Source organism: Falco punctatus, assembly GCF_963210335.1.
Source record: "Falco punctatus genome assembly, chromosome: 13".
In the NCBI taxonomy this organism is placed as follows: domain Eukaryota; kingdom Metazoa; phylum Chordata; class Aves; order Falconiformes; family Falconidae; genus Falco; species Falco punctatus.
The window spans coordinates 27,288,260-27,304,512 of record NC_137593.1 but is presented as its reverse complement, the minus strand read 5'-3'; the positions used below and the strand labels follow the sequence as shown (position 1 = coordinate 27,304,512).

General features: G+C 42.3%; 1 protein-coding gene and 1 long non-coding RNA gene across 8 annotated transcripts in view; one reads left to right on the top strand and one right to left on the bottom strand.

The window, feature by feature from the left end:
• Positions 1–16,253, bottom strand: part of ARMC8 (armadillo repeat containing 8) — an 85,814-nt gene that overhangs the window by 11,629 nt on the left and 57,932 nt on the right. For 5 of the 7 annotated variants that reach the window (XM_080409763.1, XM_080409762.1, XM_080409760.1 and 2 more), the window contains 4 exons: positions 13,852–14,052; positions 11,204–11,299; positions 9,711–9,793; positions 9,360–9,441 (listed from right to left, as the gene is read on the bottom strand). In XM_080409763.1, the coding sequence (XP_080265889.1) occupies positions 9,360–9,441; positions 9,711–9,793; positions 11,204–11,299; positions 13,852–14,052 (462 nt within the window). The remainder of the gene's footprint in view (positions 1–9,359; positions 9,442–9,710; positions 9,794–11,203; positions 11,300–13,851; positions 14,053–16,253) is intronic. The other 2 variants (XM_080409765.1, XM_080409766.1) reach the window with 1 other exon arrangement.
• On the top strand, positions 4–7,296 carry LOC308072679. The gene is made up of 2 exons (XR_013931740.1): positions 4–3,108; positions 3,596–7,296. It is a non-coding gene; the product is annotated as an uncharacterized lncRNA (long non-coding RNA).

The following is a 16,253-nucleotide window of genomic DNA, read 5'->3' as shown; positions in this document are numbered from 1 at the left end:
CAGTCACAAAGGGGAGAGTGAGGAATCTCTGTTTACTAGTAGGATAAGGGATCAGTTTGAAATGGAAAACCTGTAATTATGCTGTACATCAATATTCCATACTTTAGGAGATGCTTTGATGCTAGCAGTGCATACCCAGACAGTGCTGATTCAAGTTGCTGTGATGATACACATACGTGACAAGCTGGAGCAACACAAAGTTCCTTCACAGAAGCTGCATTTAAGAGCTTTCAGGCCCAATTTAGAAGAAATCAGTGGGAACAGATCCCTGCAATGCAAAGCACACGTGTGCTGGCAGTTGTAATTTGGCTCTGCAGCTATTCTCTCAACAGAGAGCAGGCTGTGTCCTGCAGTGCACTTCTGTATCACAGCTTACAGAAAAGCGGAGGAAGCTCCAGGAGGAGCCTCCTCAACATTTCTGTACCTTGTGCAAAGCACAACACGTCAAATATCCCCATGACAATCCTTTGTGAAAAGCAAGTAGCCTGGAACAAGTTACACTCTTATCTGTGCCTCGATCTCCAGCAGAACCAACATACGCCATTGTCAAACAGAGCATCCCCCTGCATGTCCTGAGAAAACTCAGTGAGGAAACAGGCATGGAGGATGCAACTGCTCCTCCAGCAAAGAAAGGGGGAACGGAGGGGCCATTCTGTACCACCTTTTGTTTCAGAGCAGTGAGCAAACCGCAAACACTAACAACTACTGCATTTACAGCAGCTTGCATTAAAATACATATACATAAGTCCTATAGTTTTAAACACTGTTCTTCCATGGCTCACACAGCTATACATGCTAGGGGAGAGCGAATGGACTTGCGTAGTTGTTATTAATCTAGACTGAAAATTATTTTAACATTACTTTTATTTTTCTATTAAGAATAATTCTTCACATTTTGGAATGAACAGACAAGTTTCTGACTTCAGCTTATTTAACACAAATCAAAATTAACAACTGCCAGCAGCTGCATTCACATAGAAGTCTGACATCTACATTCTGTTTTTTTACATGGCTCTCCTTTTATGCTAGTTGTGCTTCTTCAATCAGTCCTGTTGGGTTTGTGTTTTACATTTACGAAGGTTTGATGTTTTCATACTTGGCCTTTCGCAAACTCTTAAAGTATTCAAACCATTCCCTCCAAGCCCCTTCAGGTGATGATCATGAGTCCTGAATCACGGGATTATTACACTATAGCAATTGCACAAAACTTGCACGATCAAATCTCCCTTGACCTCCCAATAAGACTAATGAATTAGACATCCATGGATTAGTATCACAACTCACACACCCCATCTAAGGATGAATGCTTAACTTGTAGTAAGTGTATTCTGTATACTGTCAGAAAATAATTTCCCCATCATTTCCATCATGAAACTGTAGAAAAAAGTAGACCCATACTTTATGTTGCTTGCATGAATTAGAAGCCCTAAAAGGCTGAGAAAGTTTCTTGGCCTGTGGCCAAGAAGATGGCCAGAGAACATAGTATAACTAGTGAGTAAGATTTTCTTAAGTCTGCAACTTGTGAGAATTAGAACATAAGCAGAACAAAGGAAAGTCAGGCCTGAATAAAACGTCACTGAGTAGTATGCCCAGCAGGCATCTTTCCTGTATTGAAATGTGGCTATGTCTCGAGCTAGCTCAGCGGTGTCAGTGAGCGAAAACCGACCTTGGGAGAGAGGCACAGTTATGCTTGTTGGAAGGAAGCCATGGGAGCAAGAAGAGAAACTTTAAGATACGGAGTAGTCTGCAGTGCTTGTGGCCTTGTAGATAAAGGGAGTTGCTAAGCTGCTGTGTCTGCAATAGAAAAAAGCGCTAAGAGTGGAAAATTACTGAGCATAGTTACAGACTGACATGTCAGCCTCCTGCAAAGGTATAAAAGGCTTGCTTGATTTTAATAAACTGTCTTTGTGCCTTAGATCCACTCCCAGAGTCTGTGCATCATACGCCACATTGAAATACCACTAGAAATAACTGAATGATCCTCTCCTTCCTTCCAGGCTCTCGAGCGAAGCTTTGTACAGTCAGCTCATAACTGCCTCGTTATCAGGCTCATCAGTTCACGACTTGCAACAACACTTTCTCTGGTCTGGCCATTTTACTTCTGAACAAGTCAAGCTCACTTCAGGTGATTCTCATGGGTGTCAATACAGCCCAAGCTTTCCGGCTTCTTGCTAGCAGACTTTGTCTGTTCCCCATTTTCAAGGTCTAAAAGATGTTGAAACTGAGAAACTGGTTTACCTGCACTCTGTGACAGTCACATTACAGAATGAGAGATGATATATACCTTACACACTTTGAACTCATTTAATCTTGCAGGTAATTGCATTATATTAAAATATGTCTTTTTATAGGTCTTGCTGAGCGCTTTGTCTTCAATTTTAGAATCTGCAATGAGATCTAGAGGGTACAGAATTACAGGAGAAAACGCAGATCTAAATTCTCACGCAGGGGTACAGACAAAGTCTGAACTGTGCCATCTAGTCTGAGCCTGGAATGAAAGGAGATAGAGCCCACCTAGTGCCCTACATAAACATCAGGGATAACTGAGCCTCACTCACTGATCACAACAAAGAACAAGGAATCAAAAACCAACAACAACAAAAAAAAAGAATCAATCATGGATCACAGTCCTCTTTGCTTTTGTTGATTTACAACTCTCTTAAGAGAAGGTAATGGAGTTTTGATTTCTAGGTATAGGTCTGCAGACAAGTTAATTGACTTTAAAGACTTAGTCGTGTACCTTTAAGACAGCCACAAAAATGTCAGGTATGTAAACAGGATGTGAAAAAACTGGAACTTAGAACCACAGCATACGGGCACCTACAGCAACAGCAAATAGCAAGCAAGAAGACGACGACAGAAAGCCTATCAGGGTCTGACACATGTACTATCTAAGATATATAAGCAATACGTAAAAATAATAAACGCCATTTTGGCCATTTTGTCTGAATCCAGCCACGTAGATATACTGGATTTGAGTCAGTCTCAACTTGCATCAGGGCAGATCCTGAGACTGTGACCAGTGGGTTACTGGTGAGACAGAGCCTGGTGAAGAGGAGTAGCACAGCGGGCAGCTGCTAGATGCCGGGAGAACGTGATGCCGGTAAGGTGAGCCACCAGGGACAACATGGGGTCTAATTTATCTAAGGAAGATACCATGGTGCTGTCAATTTGGAAGTTAGTGTTACAGAAGCGTGGAACTACTTTACATGGGCTGCAGTTAAGACCTATGTTATTGTGGGCCAAGAGACACAGAGTAGAAGCGTCCACTGTGACTGCTCTTAGCGTGTCGACCTGGGAGAATTTAGGATCAACACTGTTAGAAGCTATGGTGAAAGGGGACAAGGAGGTGTTGGGGCTTTTGTCTACATGGGGACTGCTTAGAGATGCTGTGGAGGGCTTGAAAAGTCGGCAAGACGCGAGCCGGGGCTTGAAAAGTTGGCAAGACATGAGCCGGGGCGTATCACCCAAACCTCCCCTGGATCCCCCTTCAAACAACAGACAAGAGGGTGAGGTGGGGGGGGAGGGGGAGAGTCCATGCCCCTTACCAGGCACCACTCCTTAATGCCCTGAAGCCCCTAAATCTGTTCAACAGCATCAACCTAAGTTTGGTAGCGGTTCTGAGGACAAGGACAATAAGCAGAAACCTTGGCGGACCGATCCCAGCCCCCCTGAGTTCCGCTGACATTTGTGCCAGCCAACATTTCCTCCTCCCCCTGCTTCTTCTCCCCTCCTGCCTGCCCCCGCTGTTCCTCCCCTGCCCCCGCACGATGGAAATGCCAAAAATCTGGAATCATGTCCAGCTACGACAAGGTTATCAGTCAGAGGCAGTGAAGAATGTGGAGGTGGTAGAAATCCAGTATCCAGCATTACGGTAATGCCACACGACCCTCGGCAATTCTGGCAGGCTGTAAAAGATGGGACACTAAAAGAGGAGAACTGAGATTTAGTAGAACAGATAGGCAGACCACTCCTTGATGTTCCTACTCCTTCCACCACTGCGCTGCATCCGTACCCTATTATAACAGGAGATACGGCTGCTGATAACCTTAACGTTCATGTACCGTTTGCTTCGAAAATAGTGCAGGACTTGCATAAAACTGTTTCTCAGCACGGGGCGAATTCGCCGGCTCCAATGCAATTGTTGCGCTTGCTCACCACGCACACTTTGTCCCCTTTCGGTATTTCCCAGCTGGCGCGGATCATGTGCCACCCTGCGCAACTGGCGGTCTTCCGCGCCACCTGGCGGGCAGCCGCGGAACAGCAGGCGCTGCACAACAGAAACCTTCCGCGAGCCGATGCCCGGGCTGGCCCAGGGCCTGACGCGCTGACGGGCACCGGGCAGTATTGCCAACCCTCGGCAGCGGGCTCGGTCGGTGGCCCACCCCAGTATTAGATCAAATCAAAAATATAGGCATGCAAGCAATAACGAAAACCGCGCAACTAGCGGAGCCAAAAAAAGAGTTATACAACAATTAAGCAAGGCCCCAAAGAACCATTTTTGCTGCTTGTGGAAAAGTTGCAACATGCTGTTGCCTCTCAAGTGTTTGACCCTCACTGGCGTGCCATGCTAGTAAGGCAATTAGCCAAAGATAATGCCAATGCTGATTGTCAAAAAGTAATAGAAGGATTGCCAGGAGAACCCAGTTTAGAAACTATGCGATCAGCCTGTGCCAAGGTAGGTACCTTGGAACACAAGCTAGCAGTAATGGCTGCTGCGGAAATGCAACGTTACTCTTGCGGTAAGTCAGGACACCGTAAACAGGACTGCCCCTCCAAAAAATAATGCGTGGCACAACCCAGACTGTCCCCAGCAGAAATTACTTGTTTCCGCTGTAGAAAGGTCATTTTGCAAAGCAATGTCATTCTGATTTTGATAAAGAAGGATTCCGCCTAGCAGGCCAGGGAAAAGCTCACAAGAGTGCGAGGAGGCGCACGCCGCCACACCAACCGGCCACAAAACATCCAAGTCCACATTGATGTTACTGATGTAGAATTTACAGGTGAAGGATGTGCCTTCATTTCTACACCTGTGCCTCCTGCTACAATCCCAAAAAATAGACACCTTGCTCAACTTGTGCCTTTTGTGAGTTGCTCCCTGAACAGAGCCTGCATGGCGGGGTGATGAAGGATTCGGCTCCACAGGAATACCTCCGGTGTGTTGGACACAAGGACTATCTCCACAAGGACTCAACCTGACCTGCACTCTGGCATTATTGGGAGGCACTCCTGCACAAGGGAAGTTGAGTGGCCTTCTGGATACCAGAGCAGACACACTGTCGTATCAAGCAAGGACCGGCCACCTCCATGGCCTCTGGTAAATAACGCAGCGGGAGGCGTAGGTCTGGGGGCATGACTACTAGCTGCTTGTCTGTGAAACCTGTACAGATCAAAACGCAAGAAGGACAGACTGCCAACGTCCACCGCGCCACTGGCTTTGTGGGGCTGAGATTGTTTAGGACAATGGGGATTTGGGTTTTAACCACGGATTTTTAACTGGGGCCACTGTACTGCAGCAGTGAAGCCCCCTACCCTTGGTCTGCTTGGTTAACTGACACACCGGTATGGGTAGGTCAGTGGCCCCTGCCCCAGGAAAGGCTGTGTGCCCTGCATGAATTACTTAACAAACAATTAGACACGGGCCACATCGAAGAATCACATAGCCCATGGAACACCCCTGTATTTGTGATAAAAAAGTAAAGGGTGATTGTTGCATGACCTGTGTAAAGCCAATGCAGTGATGGCCCCTATGGGGGCCTTGCAGCTGGGATTGCCGTCTGCCACCGTGATACCAACGGAGTGGGACATTTTATTGATCTGGAAGATTGGGTTTTTACCTTTTCCTTTACAGTACCAACTAGAAATAACTCTGAGCCCACAAAAAGGTACCACGGGACTGCGGTGCCTCAAGGCGTGAGAAACTCGCCAACCATTTCTCAGTGGTTTGTAGCCCAAGCCCTGAGCTCAGCGAGAGACAAATACAGAGATGTTTACTGTTATCGTGACATGGATGACACTTTGCTAGCAGCACCATCAAAAAGAGCTGCTGGAGACAGTTGAGAAGGATGCCAGACATAGTTTAGCAGAATTTGGATTGATTGTAGCTCCTGAAAAATTTCAGAGACAAGAGCCCTGGAAATATCTGGGCATGAATGTGCTGAAGAGAACTGTCTCTCCACAAACTATCCAATTGAAACCAGATGTAAAGACCTTGAATGATGTCCAAAAGCTTGCACGAATGCTGAATTAGCTATGGCCTTTTTTAGGCCTTACTAATGAACAAATGCAACTACCTTTGCAACTTTTAAAAGGAGACACAGATCTTTTAGGCCCAAGGCATTTAGCGGCTGCAGTCTTGGCACTTGTGAAAGAAGTTGAACAGTTGATCTCTGCACGACATGTGTGGTGTGTAGATATCACACTTCCTTTAAGTGGTTTTATTTTAATGGAATGGTCTTCTCCTTATACTATGTTGGCCCAGTGGAACCACGCTGGGGAAGATCCACTGCATGTGCCTGAATGGTTGGTTTTGCCTTTGCAGTCTAAGAAAACTGTTGTTGGATGGTACAAATGTGTTGCCGATTTGATCATAAAAATCCAAAAAAGATGTTCAGAGTTGACTAGAGTTGATCCATCAGCTGTGATTATCCCTGTACAACAATTCTATTTTGAATGGGCTCTGTCAAACTCTACTGCCCTTCAAGTGGCTCTTGCCAGTTTTCAAGGGCAAGTTCAGTACCACCATCCACTTCTGAAAATGACTGTAGATCTCACTTTGCAGCCACGGCAACTAAGTCAGAGACGACCAGTCAAAGGTGACACAGTGTTTACAGACGGGTCTGGAAAAACTGGAAAAGCTGCAGTCACTTGGAAACAGAATGGGCAATGGCATTCCCAAATTGCATATCAGGAAGGATCCCCGCAAGTCGTAGGGGATCCAAGGGCTGCGGCCTTGGCATTTCATTACTTCCCAGGCCCTCTTAATCTTGTTACTGATTCAGCCTGTGTGGCAGCCCTCCTTCCCAAGTTAGAGATGGCTGTCCTTGGCCATGTCAACAATCCCAAGCTTTTTACAGTTTTGACTTTAGTTTGGGAAGAAATTCAGAAATGCCATTCTCCATTTTATGTTATGCATGTTAACAGCCATACTTCCCTACCCGGTTTTGGAATTGAAGGCAGTGCTAGAGTTGATGCTCTAGTTTCTGTGGCTCTGTCAGTACCCGTTCCTGATGCCCACCAGCAGGCTGTGTTAGCCCACCAATTCTATCATCAGAACTGGCGATCCTTGTATATCAATTTGGTCAAAAGGGTCCCTCTCAGGCTGCTGCATGCAGTATTGTTGCAGCCTATCCAGACTGTCAAAACGTTACTTCTGTGCCAAATTATGGAGTTAATCCTAGAGGCCTTCAAGCTTTACAACTTGGGCAAACAGTTGTAACTCATTACAACAAGTTTGGCAGACAAAAATATGTCCATGTTACAATAAAAATTCTGCTGCAATGATTGCTACTGCCCACACAGGTGAGACCAGTCGTGACATCATTCGGCACCGGCAATGTGCTTTGTCTGTGCTTGGCATCCCCCTTGCAATCAAAACAGACAATGGACCTGCCTATAGCTCCAAGTCTGTCAGGCAGTTCCTTTCCCTGTGGGGGATCTCCCACAAATTTGGTATTCCCCATTCCCCCTTGAACACATGAATGGTACTCTTAAACACCTACTTGAAAAACGAAAAGGGGGAATGAAGGGAATGACCCCAGAGGCATGTTCAGAGAAAGCATGCTATGTTTTGAACTTATTGAAAATCTCAGTTGACCATGTGGTGCCTCCCATTTTGCAGCACTTTGTGTCAATTGGTGACAAGCAGCCAAAGCACAAAGGCGTCTTGGTGCGCATGAAAGACCCTTGTACCGGGCATTGGTCAGGACCGATGAATTGTTAACTTGGGCGGAGAGGTTATGCTTGTGTCTCTACAGATGAAGGCCCGTGATGGATACCTGCTCGCTGTGTGCAGCCTGAGCTTAGCGTGCCGGATCATGGGAGCACCGCTGCCGCCAGTCAACCCAACAACTGATGTGTGGTCTCCTTAGCACAGCAACTGAACCCATCCTGGTTTGGTGTGTCTGTGGTGCAAGGCAGTCAACCGTTCCACACGCGCCTGGTTGGCGTGCCCTTCCTTGAAATGTGTGTTAACAGACATTATTGCGCAAAAGCTGAACATACGATTTCAGTAAAGGCTCTGGGGAATGAAGGATCTTACTGAAAGCCTTGATATTTGTGATAATCTGTTACCTCTGTATAATGTAACCACAAGAAATTGATATTGTTGGCACTTTGAATGCCGATAGTTGTTTTTATGTAGATGCTAATGTAACAGGAGGCCATGATGGGACCATGGCATCCGCATAAATCAACACGTGAACATGTTGATAAGCATAATGTGCTTAAACATAAAATAGCTTTAAGATGAAGCATGTAATGATGTAGTTGATTTATGGAACAGATGGGAACATATTGCAGCAGCTCTTCTCTTAGCCAGAGCAGCAGCAGGGAAAGCATTAGAAGAGTTAAATCACCTTGTTTGTTAGGTAGTTTAGAATGAGAGTCAAACCTCTAGCCTTTTGGGATTGTTCGCATGATGTACTCGTGGCAAATCATCCGCTGTTTTACAAAACAGAGCAACTACTGACTTTTTGTTGTTGACTCAGGGACATGGCTGTGAGGATTTTGATGGCATGCGCTGCATGGATTTAGGTGCCCCATTGCAGCAACATGTTATCAAAATCCGAGAAAATGTTGGGGGTTTTGGCATCAATTCACTCAATTGGCAGGATTGTTTGTTTGTTATTGCCTTGTTTGCTGTCGTGTTTGCAAAGGGCCCTGCAGCGCACAGCAAACCTGGTACTAGCTGTTCAAAAACAAACAGGGGGAATTGTAAGGGTCTGCAGACAAGTTAGTTTACTTTAAAGACCTAGTCATGTACCTTTAAGACAGCCACAAAAATGTCAGGTATGTAAACAGGATGTGAAAAAACGGAACTTAGAACCGCAGCATACGGGCACCTACAGCAACAGCAAATAGCAAGCAAGAAGACGACGACAGAAAGCCTATCAGGGTCTGACACATGTACTATCTAAGATATATAAGCAATACGTAAAAATAATAAACGCCATTTTGGCCATTTTGTCTGAATCCAGCCACGTAGATATAGTGGTTTTGAGCCCATCTCGACTTGTGTCGCCACATCTAGGTAATTTCTATTGTGATTCTACAGAAAGACATGCAAATTGAACAGATACCACATCCTGTTAATGGCACAGAACACTTCAGTAGCTGAGACTTGACTTTTCTTTACTTACCTTCATTAAAGGTTTCCATACAGCATGATCCTGAAAACTCGTCCTGAGCTGCTGTACAGAACGGGACAAACTGTGCAAACATCTGTAATGGAAAAGAAAGCTTCATTGTGAAACATACCATACGCTAATGTAATATATACATTGCTTCTACACAAAGATTTTGTTAAGTATTAGACTGTAAATTGCAAAATGAAAATATTGTACTAGTCCAGGATAAATCTCCCCAATAAATTTTCCAACAGTAGAAATTACTTCAGATTAGCTTTTGAAAAATGAGCAGAAATTCTAGTAAGTGCAGCATCAGACTTTGACAAGACAAAAGTATTTGTATGAATCAGAAAAGCTTCCTACCTGACTGCAGCTAATCGCACCTTGATACCAGATTCAGACAAGCCATTAACAATACGGTCCATCATATTTTCAGTCTCAATGATCTGGAGCAAAGAAGAATTAATGTTGTATGAATAATATGAGCATTCATGAGTTTGTTTTTGTCTGCAAGATTTTAAATATTGCATATAAAAACTAGCTAAAAACAGCAAGACACATTCTCTTCCCAGATGAAGTGGGAAGTAGTGTGTATCTGCAATACCATTTAGGAAAAAAAATATCTACATTCTATGCTCCACTACTGCTTTCAAAATTATTTTATTAATCATCAAGGAACAAGAGGTTGTTTTGGATTTTATATATATAATATGAATTACCCTTGATGTCATATTAAAACAAAAGAGAACATGTGTGAGTGCACACAATATATATGAACTACAGATTAGAGACATGTTGAAGTGCTATCTGGAAAAATATATATAGCAGTTTATCTGCCATATTTAGACATGGCCAGCACAAGCACTTAAGACTAGGATAAAAAGGAGTTAATACCAAGATGAAAGATGGCACTTGTATATTAAATCAACTTTGACATGTACACACCCACCACTTATTAAAAACAATGCTTGGATATGAAAAATAAGGATCCTTACTATTAACTAAGTTCATCTTTGCAACAAAAGAGAAGTCGATAGGTTTGACTTCTGGAGATCCTGATTGGTTCCCCACTGATAAATCTTCCTGCTAGTTATGTTTTCAACATTTTTCCTGCCTCCTTCCTGTCCATATCTTTCTTCCTTCTGTTTTCCCCCCTTTAACCAACAAATAAACTGAGAAAATTCTCCTGCTTCCTGTACTTGCCATGTTTCATGTAGTAACTCCATGATTAATTTAAAAAAAATGCTGCTTTTAATCATTCATTGTTTAATTTCCCTCGACTTCCCACACATTAATTTTTAACTATACCAGTGCTCCAATTATCCAGTCTCTTTCCTGTGATGTTTGGAAAGAGTTTGTTCTCCTTCACGCCCACTGCTCTGTTATGATAGTGCAAGCCCCCTTGGTCACTTCAGAATCGTGGAACAAATTTTGACTTTTGTTTCCCAATGTGATTAGACTTTCCAGTTTTATTTTTAAAAACAAACAAACATTTGTTTTATAATAGGATACCTGACAACAGAGGTTTATTCTGTCCCTCAGAACACAAGTTTCATAAATTACTTGTATGCCACAATATTCCTTATGAGTAGCAAGGACTGCATGATGTTGAAAGACAATTTATTGTGAGAAGCTAGTTCATCACTCTGAAGATGTTTACATAAATAAACATTACTCTTATATCTTGTTATGGCAAGACATTATTTTTTGTTAAAATCCCATGCAAAGAAAGTGCAATCCAAAAGTTTATATTAATGTAACAGAAATACAGCCTTCTCATTTCAACCTATTTACACTAGAATGAAAAACTTTCAGCTACGCCTTTGCCGGATCACTAGCGTTTTTCACTGGCTCACCTTTTTTCGGATATCTTCATCATTTGCTCCCAGGGAAGCATAGAGCTTGAAAGCAGCCTGGCGCAGTTCATGGGCATGCTTCAGATCATGGTCAAGCTATTTAAATAAAGCACAGATACCAAATTTTGACACTAAAAAATTACAGGTGTGATATTCTTATTTGTTGCAAACTAGGGCTTATCTACAGGGGTTTTGCCTACCACACCAAGGGCAGCCAGAAACTCAAATGAACTGCTGTTCCATTAGCTCACATCCACATTTACCAACGGAACACAATTGAACTTAAGAATATGGTTAATCTCCCTGCTGAGTTATAGACAAGGCAACTTAAACAATCTGAGGCCAAACCACTTGTATTAAGTTACAACTCCATCCAGATCATATTCAGGCAAAAACTATTCCTATTTACCCAACAGAATAGAGGAACAAGCCAGCAGAAGTGAAAGAATTGGGAGAGCATCAAAGGAAGTTTTATCAAGAGCATGGAAGCAAAAGCAGGAACCAAAGCCAGTCTCCTAAATCACAGGACCTCTATCTTAAAGTGGATGTTCGCTTCCAACTTCTGCTGCGAAGGTAACACAGGAGGGTGCAAGCTGTCTAGGAGGTTCCTGGAAGGTAACTTCTTAACACCAGTGCTAGAGGGGTGAATTAGGGTGGTGCACTACTGGATAGGCTGCTCACAAATCAGGAAAAACTGCCTGGGGTTATGGTAATTAATGGGAGCACCAGCTATAGGGATCATAAAATCGTGGTGTTCAAGTTCCTGAGAAGGGTGGAAAGGGAAGAAGCAGAGTACAGAGCCTCGACTTCAGGAGAGCAGACCTGGAGGAGCAGATGGGGTGCACCCTGGCTTGTTCAGCCAAGAGAAGAGAAGAGAAGGCTGAGCAGAGACCTAAGAGCAGCCCTTCAACACCTGCAAGGAGAACATGGAACCAGACTCTTTATGGAGGTGCACAGCAAGAGAAGGAAAAACAATAGTCAAATTGAAACAGGAGAGGTTCTTACTGGATATAAGAAAGATAAAAATTCACTACTAGAGCAGTCAAACTTCAGAAGAGATTGCTCAGAGAGGTTGTTTAATCTCCATTCTTGGCAGGTTTTCAAGAGTCAACTGGACAAAGCCTTGCACAACAAAGCTCAGCATTGACCCTGCTCTGAACAGAAAATTAAGACTTTTGGACCTCATCACATTCGGTCCAGTGAGAATAATTCTATGATTCTGTACCAAAGGGTTCCACAAAAATATGCAATATTTAAATTCTAGACAAAATGCCAGAAAAATGCTAGTATTAGACAGCAAAGCACTGAAATAAAAGAACTGTCAAAAATTAAGCTGTACGAGTAATTCTCTCTGGTGCCGCTATATCAGAGCCGAATGTACTATATTATTGTTAAAAATATTTAAAACAGACAAGTACTCTGACAGAATCCTCATGTAGCTTTTACCTTACAGGGTGTAATTCAAATCATTCTTTACAAAGTAAGCACCCTGGCTTCCCAGCTGACTTTTTACAGACTTTCTGAACACTCACAGCAATGTCATAATATTTATAATTGCCCCACTCACATTTGGAACCTAATCATATTCCTGATGCTACAGCCAAATTCCATTACTCCCCAATTGGCTGCTAAACTTCCTTCTGCTTATTTAATTCTATACTGCAACTAATATTTTTTTATATATAATTTGTATATTTACATAGAATTCAAGGCAACTCTATATGCGGAATCAATCCCATTCTTTAAAAGTATGAAGAGAAATGAGTCTACTTCTTGGGCTAGTTTCAGAGAAAAACCAAGGCTCCGTAATCCATTTTTCAGGGGGTACTTTCTAGAAATCAGACTCAGTAATGAGGGGGAGGGAATAGGCAATGGGTATTTCCCTGTGCAGAATATCAAAAACAATCTGGCTTCTGAAGTTGATTTATCCACTAGTGCTTTAGAAAGTGTATGCAAATCTGTAAAAAAAGTTCACAGATGAGAACTCCTAGTACAACACCTATGAAACTAAGTCTCCAAGGTATATCTGGTCTATCTGGTCTCTGTCTATTAAACCATTTGCAAGTGCAGATAACTCATATTATGCAATGCTACAGGACATCCACATATTTTTCTGCTTTAACACAACAGACCGTCTCTGAACTTAACATTTTTCACAAGCCTGATGCAAGAATTTAAGCTGATCTCTCATCACATAGACTGTTATTCTTTTATGAAGCTGAAATGTACTGGTTCCTGCAGGTAAGCCTTTTAAACTCCGCAAAGGAGAAACGTGACAGATGTCTCAGCCTGATACTTGATTGCTTTCTCTGTAAAATGTAATGAAACCCGTATGGTTAAGCTATAATAAACTACCCATAACCCATCTCTCTGCCTTTGACTTAGAGGAATGGCAGCATCCTTCCTACAGGCTGGGAAGTCCAGATAACCACAACAATTTCAGTTTGAATAATAAAGACTCCAGAAAAAGCAGTGAGCAAGCAAAGATTTGGGGACTACATGCAGCAGGAATCAAGTCCTATTGGACCTCTGTGGTCACCTTTCTATTGAAGAACCCAAACAGAAACTTTAAATAGAATAAAAAAATATCCTGAGCCCATTCTTTTTGCACATTTTTCAAAGCTTCAGAACTGGGTAAGGAAACGTACCCTCTTGATATCAGTGATTGCACTCACTGAGCTGGGATACTTGAAGTAGTCAGCAAGCATGACAATGAGGTGGTCGGTAATGCTGGCAATTCTCTGGAGCTCCACATCTGTTTCAATCAAATAGGCCAGTGTTTCTGCTCCTTCTACTCGCTCCTCCAGCAGTCTTTCCTTACTACACATTCGAACCAAACATGGCAGAGTCTGAAAAGTTAAAAAAAACAACAAAAAAAACCAACAACCACCATGGTTTAGTGCACCTATGTTCATAAGGAAGCTCACAAAAAAAAAAAAAAAGAAAAAAAACCCAGCTATCCTAGAGCAAACTTTAATAATGTTCTTTAGCGCCGTACCTTCAGAAAAAAAAGGGTTTTTAGTGGTTTTAAGGACTACACACAGAAAAATTGTTCAGGCATTATTAAGTATAGAGTAGGCTAATTTCAACCAACTTCTCATGCAGTCAAAATTATGCAACGTTTAGAAGTAACTGTGGTCAAAGCTTCACAGAAGCTAAAAAAAAAACCAACCCCAAATCCCCAGGTTTATTCTTACTACACAAGAACCTGAAGTACCCAATTCCATCAAGATGTACTTGACCTCTCCTGCCCTTCTGCAATCTAGGATTGACTACAGACAATGCAGTCAAAAATATTCTCAGGGCTTCCCTGACCCATGCTGCTCCTAGGAGTAGCAGGGAGGGAAGAATTACTCCTAAGTAGTACATTTGATCAACTAGAGATTAAGTCCACTTGGAATCCAGGTCCATCCTGCCTTACCCTGACATACTCTCTACCTTGGTTCCACTCACAGGGCAACATTTTTGTCATACCTTCTCTACTTTAAATATAAAAAACAATCAAATCTTTCTTTACCTGAAGCTCAGTGAAAAGCACTTAACTCTGGAAAGACCAGTTCTCCAGTGGTTGGGACTCTGTTCACTCAAGCCTCACCAAACAGAAATATGAAAATGGATGGGGAAGAACATCAAGGGTTTCGCTTGTGTAACTGCAGCAACTTCAGCAGAATTACACTAGTAGAAAATGTTTCTCAGAGTTATGTTTTTGGGGACCTGCAATAACATTTATCCATTGACTGTTCAAATTATTAAATAGATAATATCTTATCTCCATTCTACAGGTAAGGAAGCAGAGTTACAGGACTTGCCCACATTTATTAAAAAAAGATGCTACCACAACGATTACCACTTGGGTTGTGAATCTTGCACCTAATCCAGTGAGCCAAAGCACCTCCTCTCTGTGATCTGTCACTTAAGACATCAGATAAGACCTTCAACCTGAACAGCTGAAAACTGGTTCTAATAGCACAGACACACCCAAGAACCTTCTGCTTCCTTAGGAAGTTCGCCAGAACTCTTTAAAAGAGAAGACAGTTGCTCAGGGTTGGTGAAATTAAGCAGCCCTCAGAAACTACCTCGTTCCAAAAGTGAGATTTCTAGGATATCTTGAAGTTTGTTCAAAGTTTGCTTTAAAAGCCTTCAGGTGTTTAATTATTACTATACATTTTCATCTGCAGAATTTAGAACTGCACCATGATGATTAAACATCATCAGTTTCAATTACCAAGCTGGCATAAGGTATATTAAAAACTGAAGGTAGCATAAATAAAATCATGAAAGCTGAACATAAACTCTCAAAAAATTAACATTCAGGTTGAGTAAGAAGGAAGTAGAATTCCATGTCTAAGTCACAAACATACTGTACTTCCCAATTCTTTCCAAGGTCAAATATCCTGAAATTAGCTATTTCTTGGCATTCAAGGGCTAGACATTGTTAAATCACTGGCTGCAAGCACCCAAGAAACAGAAATCTCACACTTCTCAACTTTTAGCAATCCCACTTGTTTAAAATTAAACAAAATAAAGAATTCCACAGGACACGTTTTAACTGTTTCATCACACCTACAAGTCAGTACAAGGTAATTAATGCAGAGGAGTAGGGGACTGTACTACAGGTGTAAGACGAAGAGCCACAAAGCACACCTGATCTTTTCTGGCCAGCAGATAAAAGTCTGAAAATGGACAATAAAGGTTGAATACTTAATTCACATGGTATTTCTGGGATATCATCAGGGCTACACAGACAAACAGTCACTTTGGTTATTAGGATTCCAAAAAAATAATTTCCCTTCCAATCAAATCCATTATTTATCAGCCTCCCCTGCCTTCTCCCCACCCTAACTCATTTTATTTTTCCACACGTTACAGGCCAACCCACAACTCCAACTGGACAATGAAAATAAATCAAAACCATTTTGGAAAAACATATCCCTGACAGTCCTCTAAATAAAGAAAGTTTGATAGCAAAGGGTCAAAGCTCTCTTCAATAATTTCTGAAAACTAAAGGGGGCATCGCTTTGTTTTAGTTCACCAGAGGTCAAACAACTTG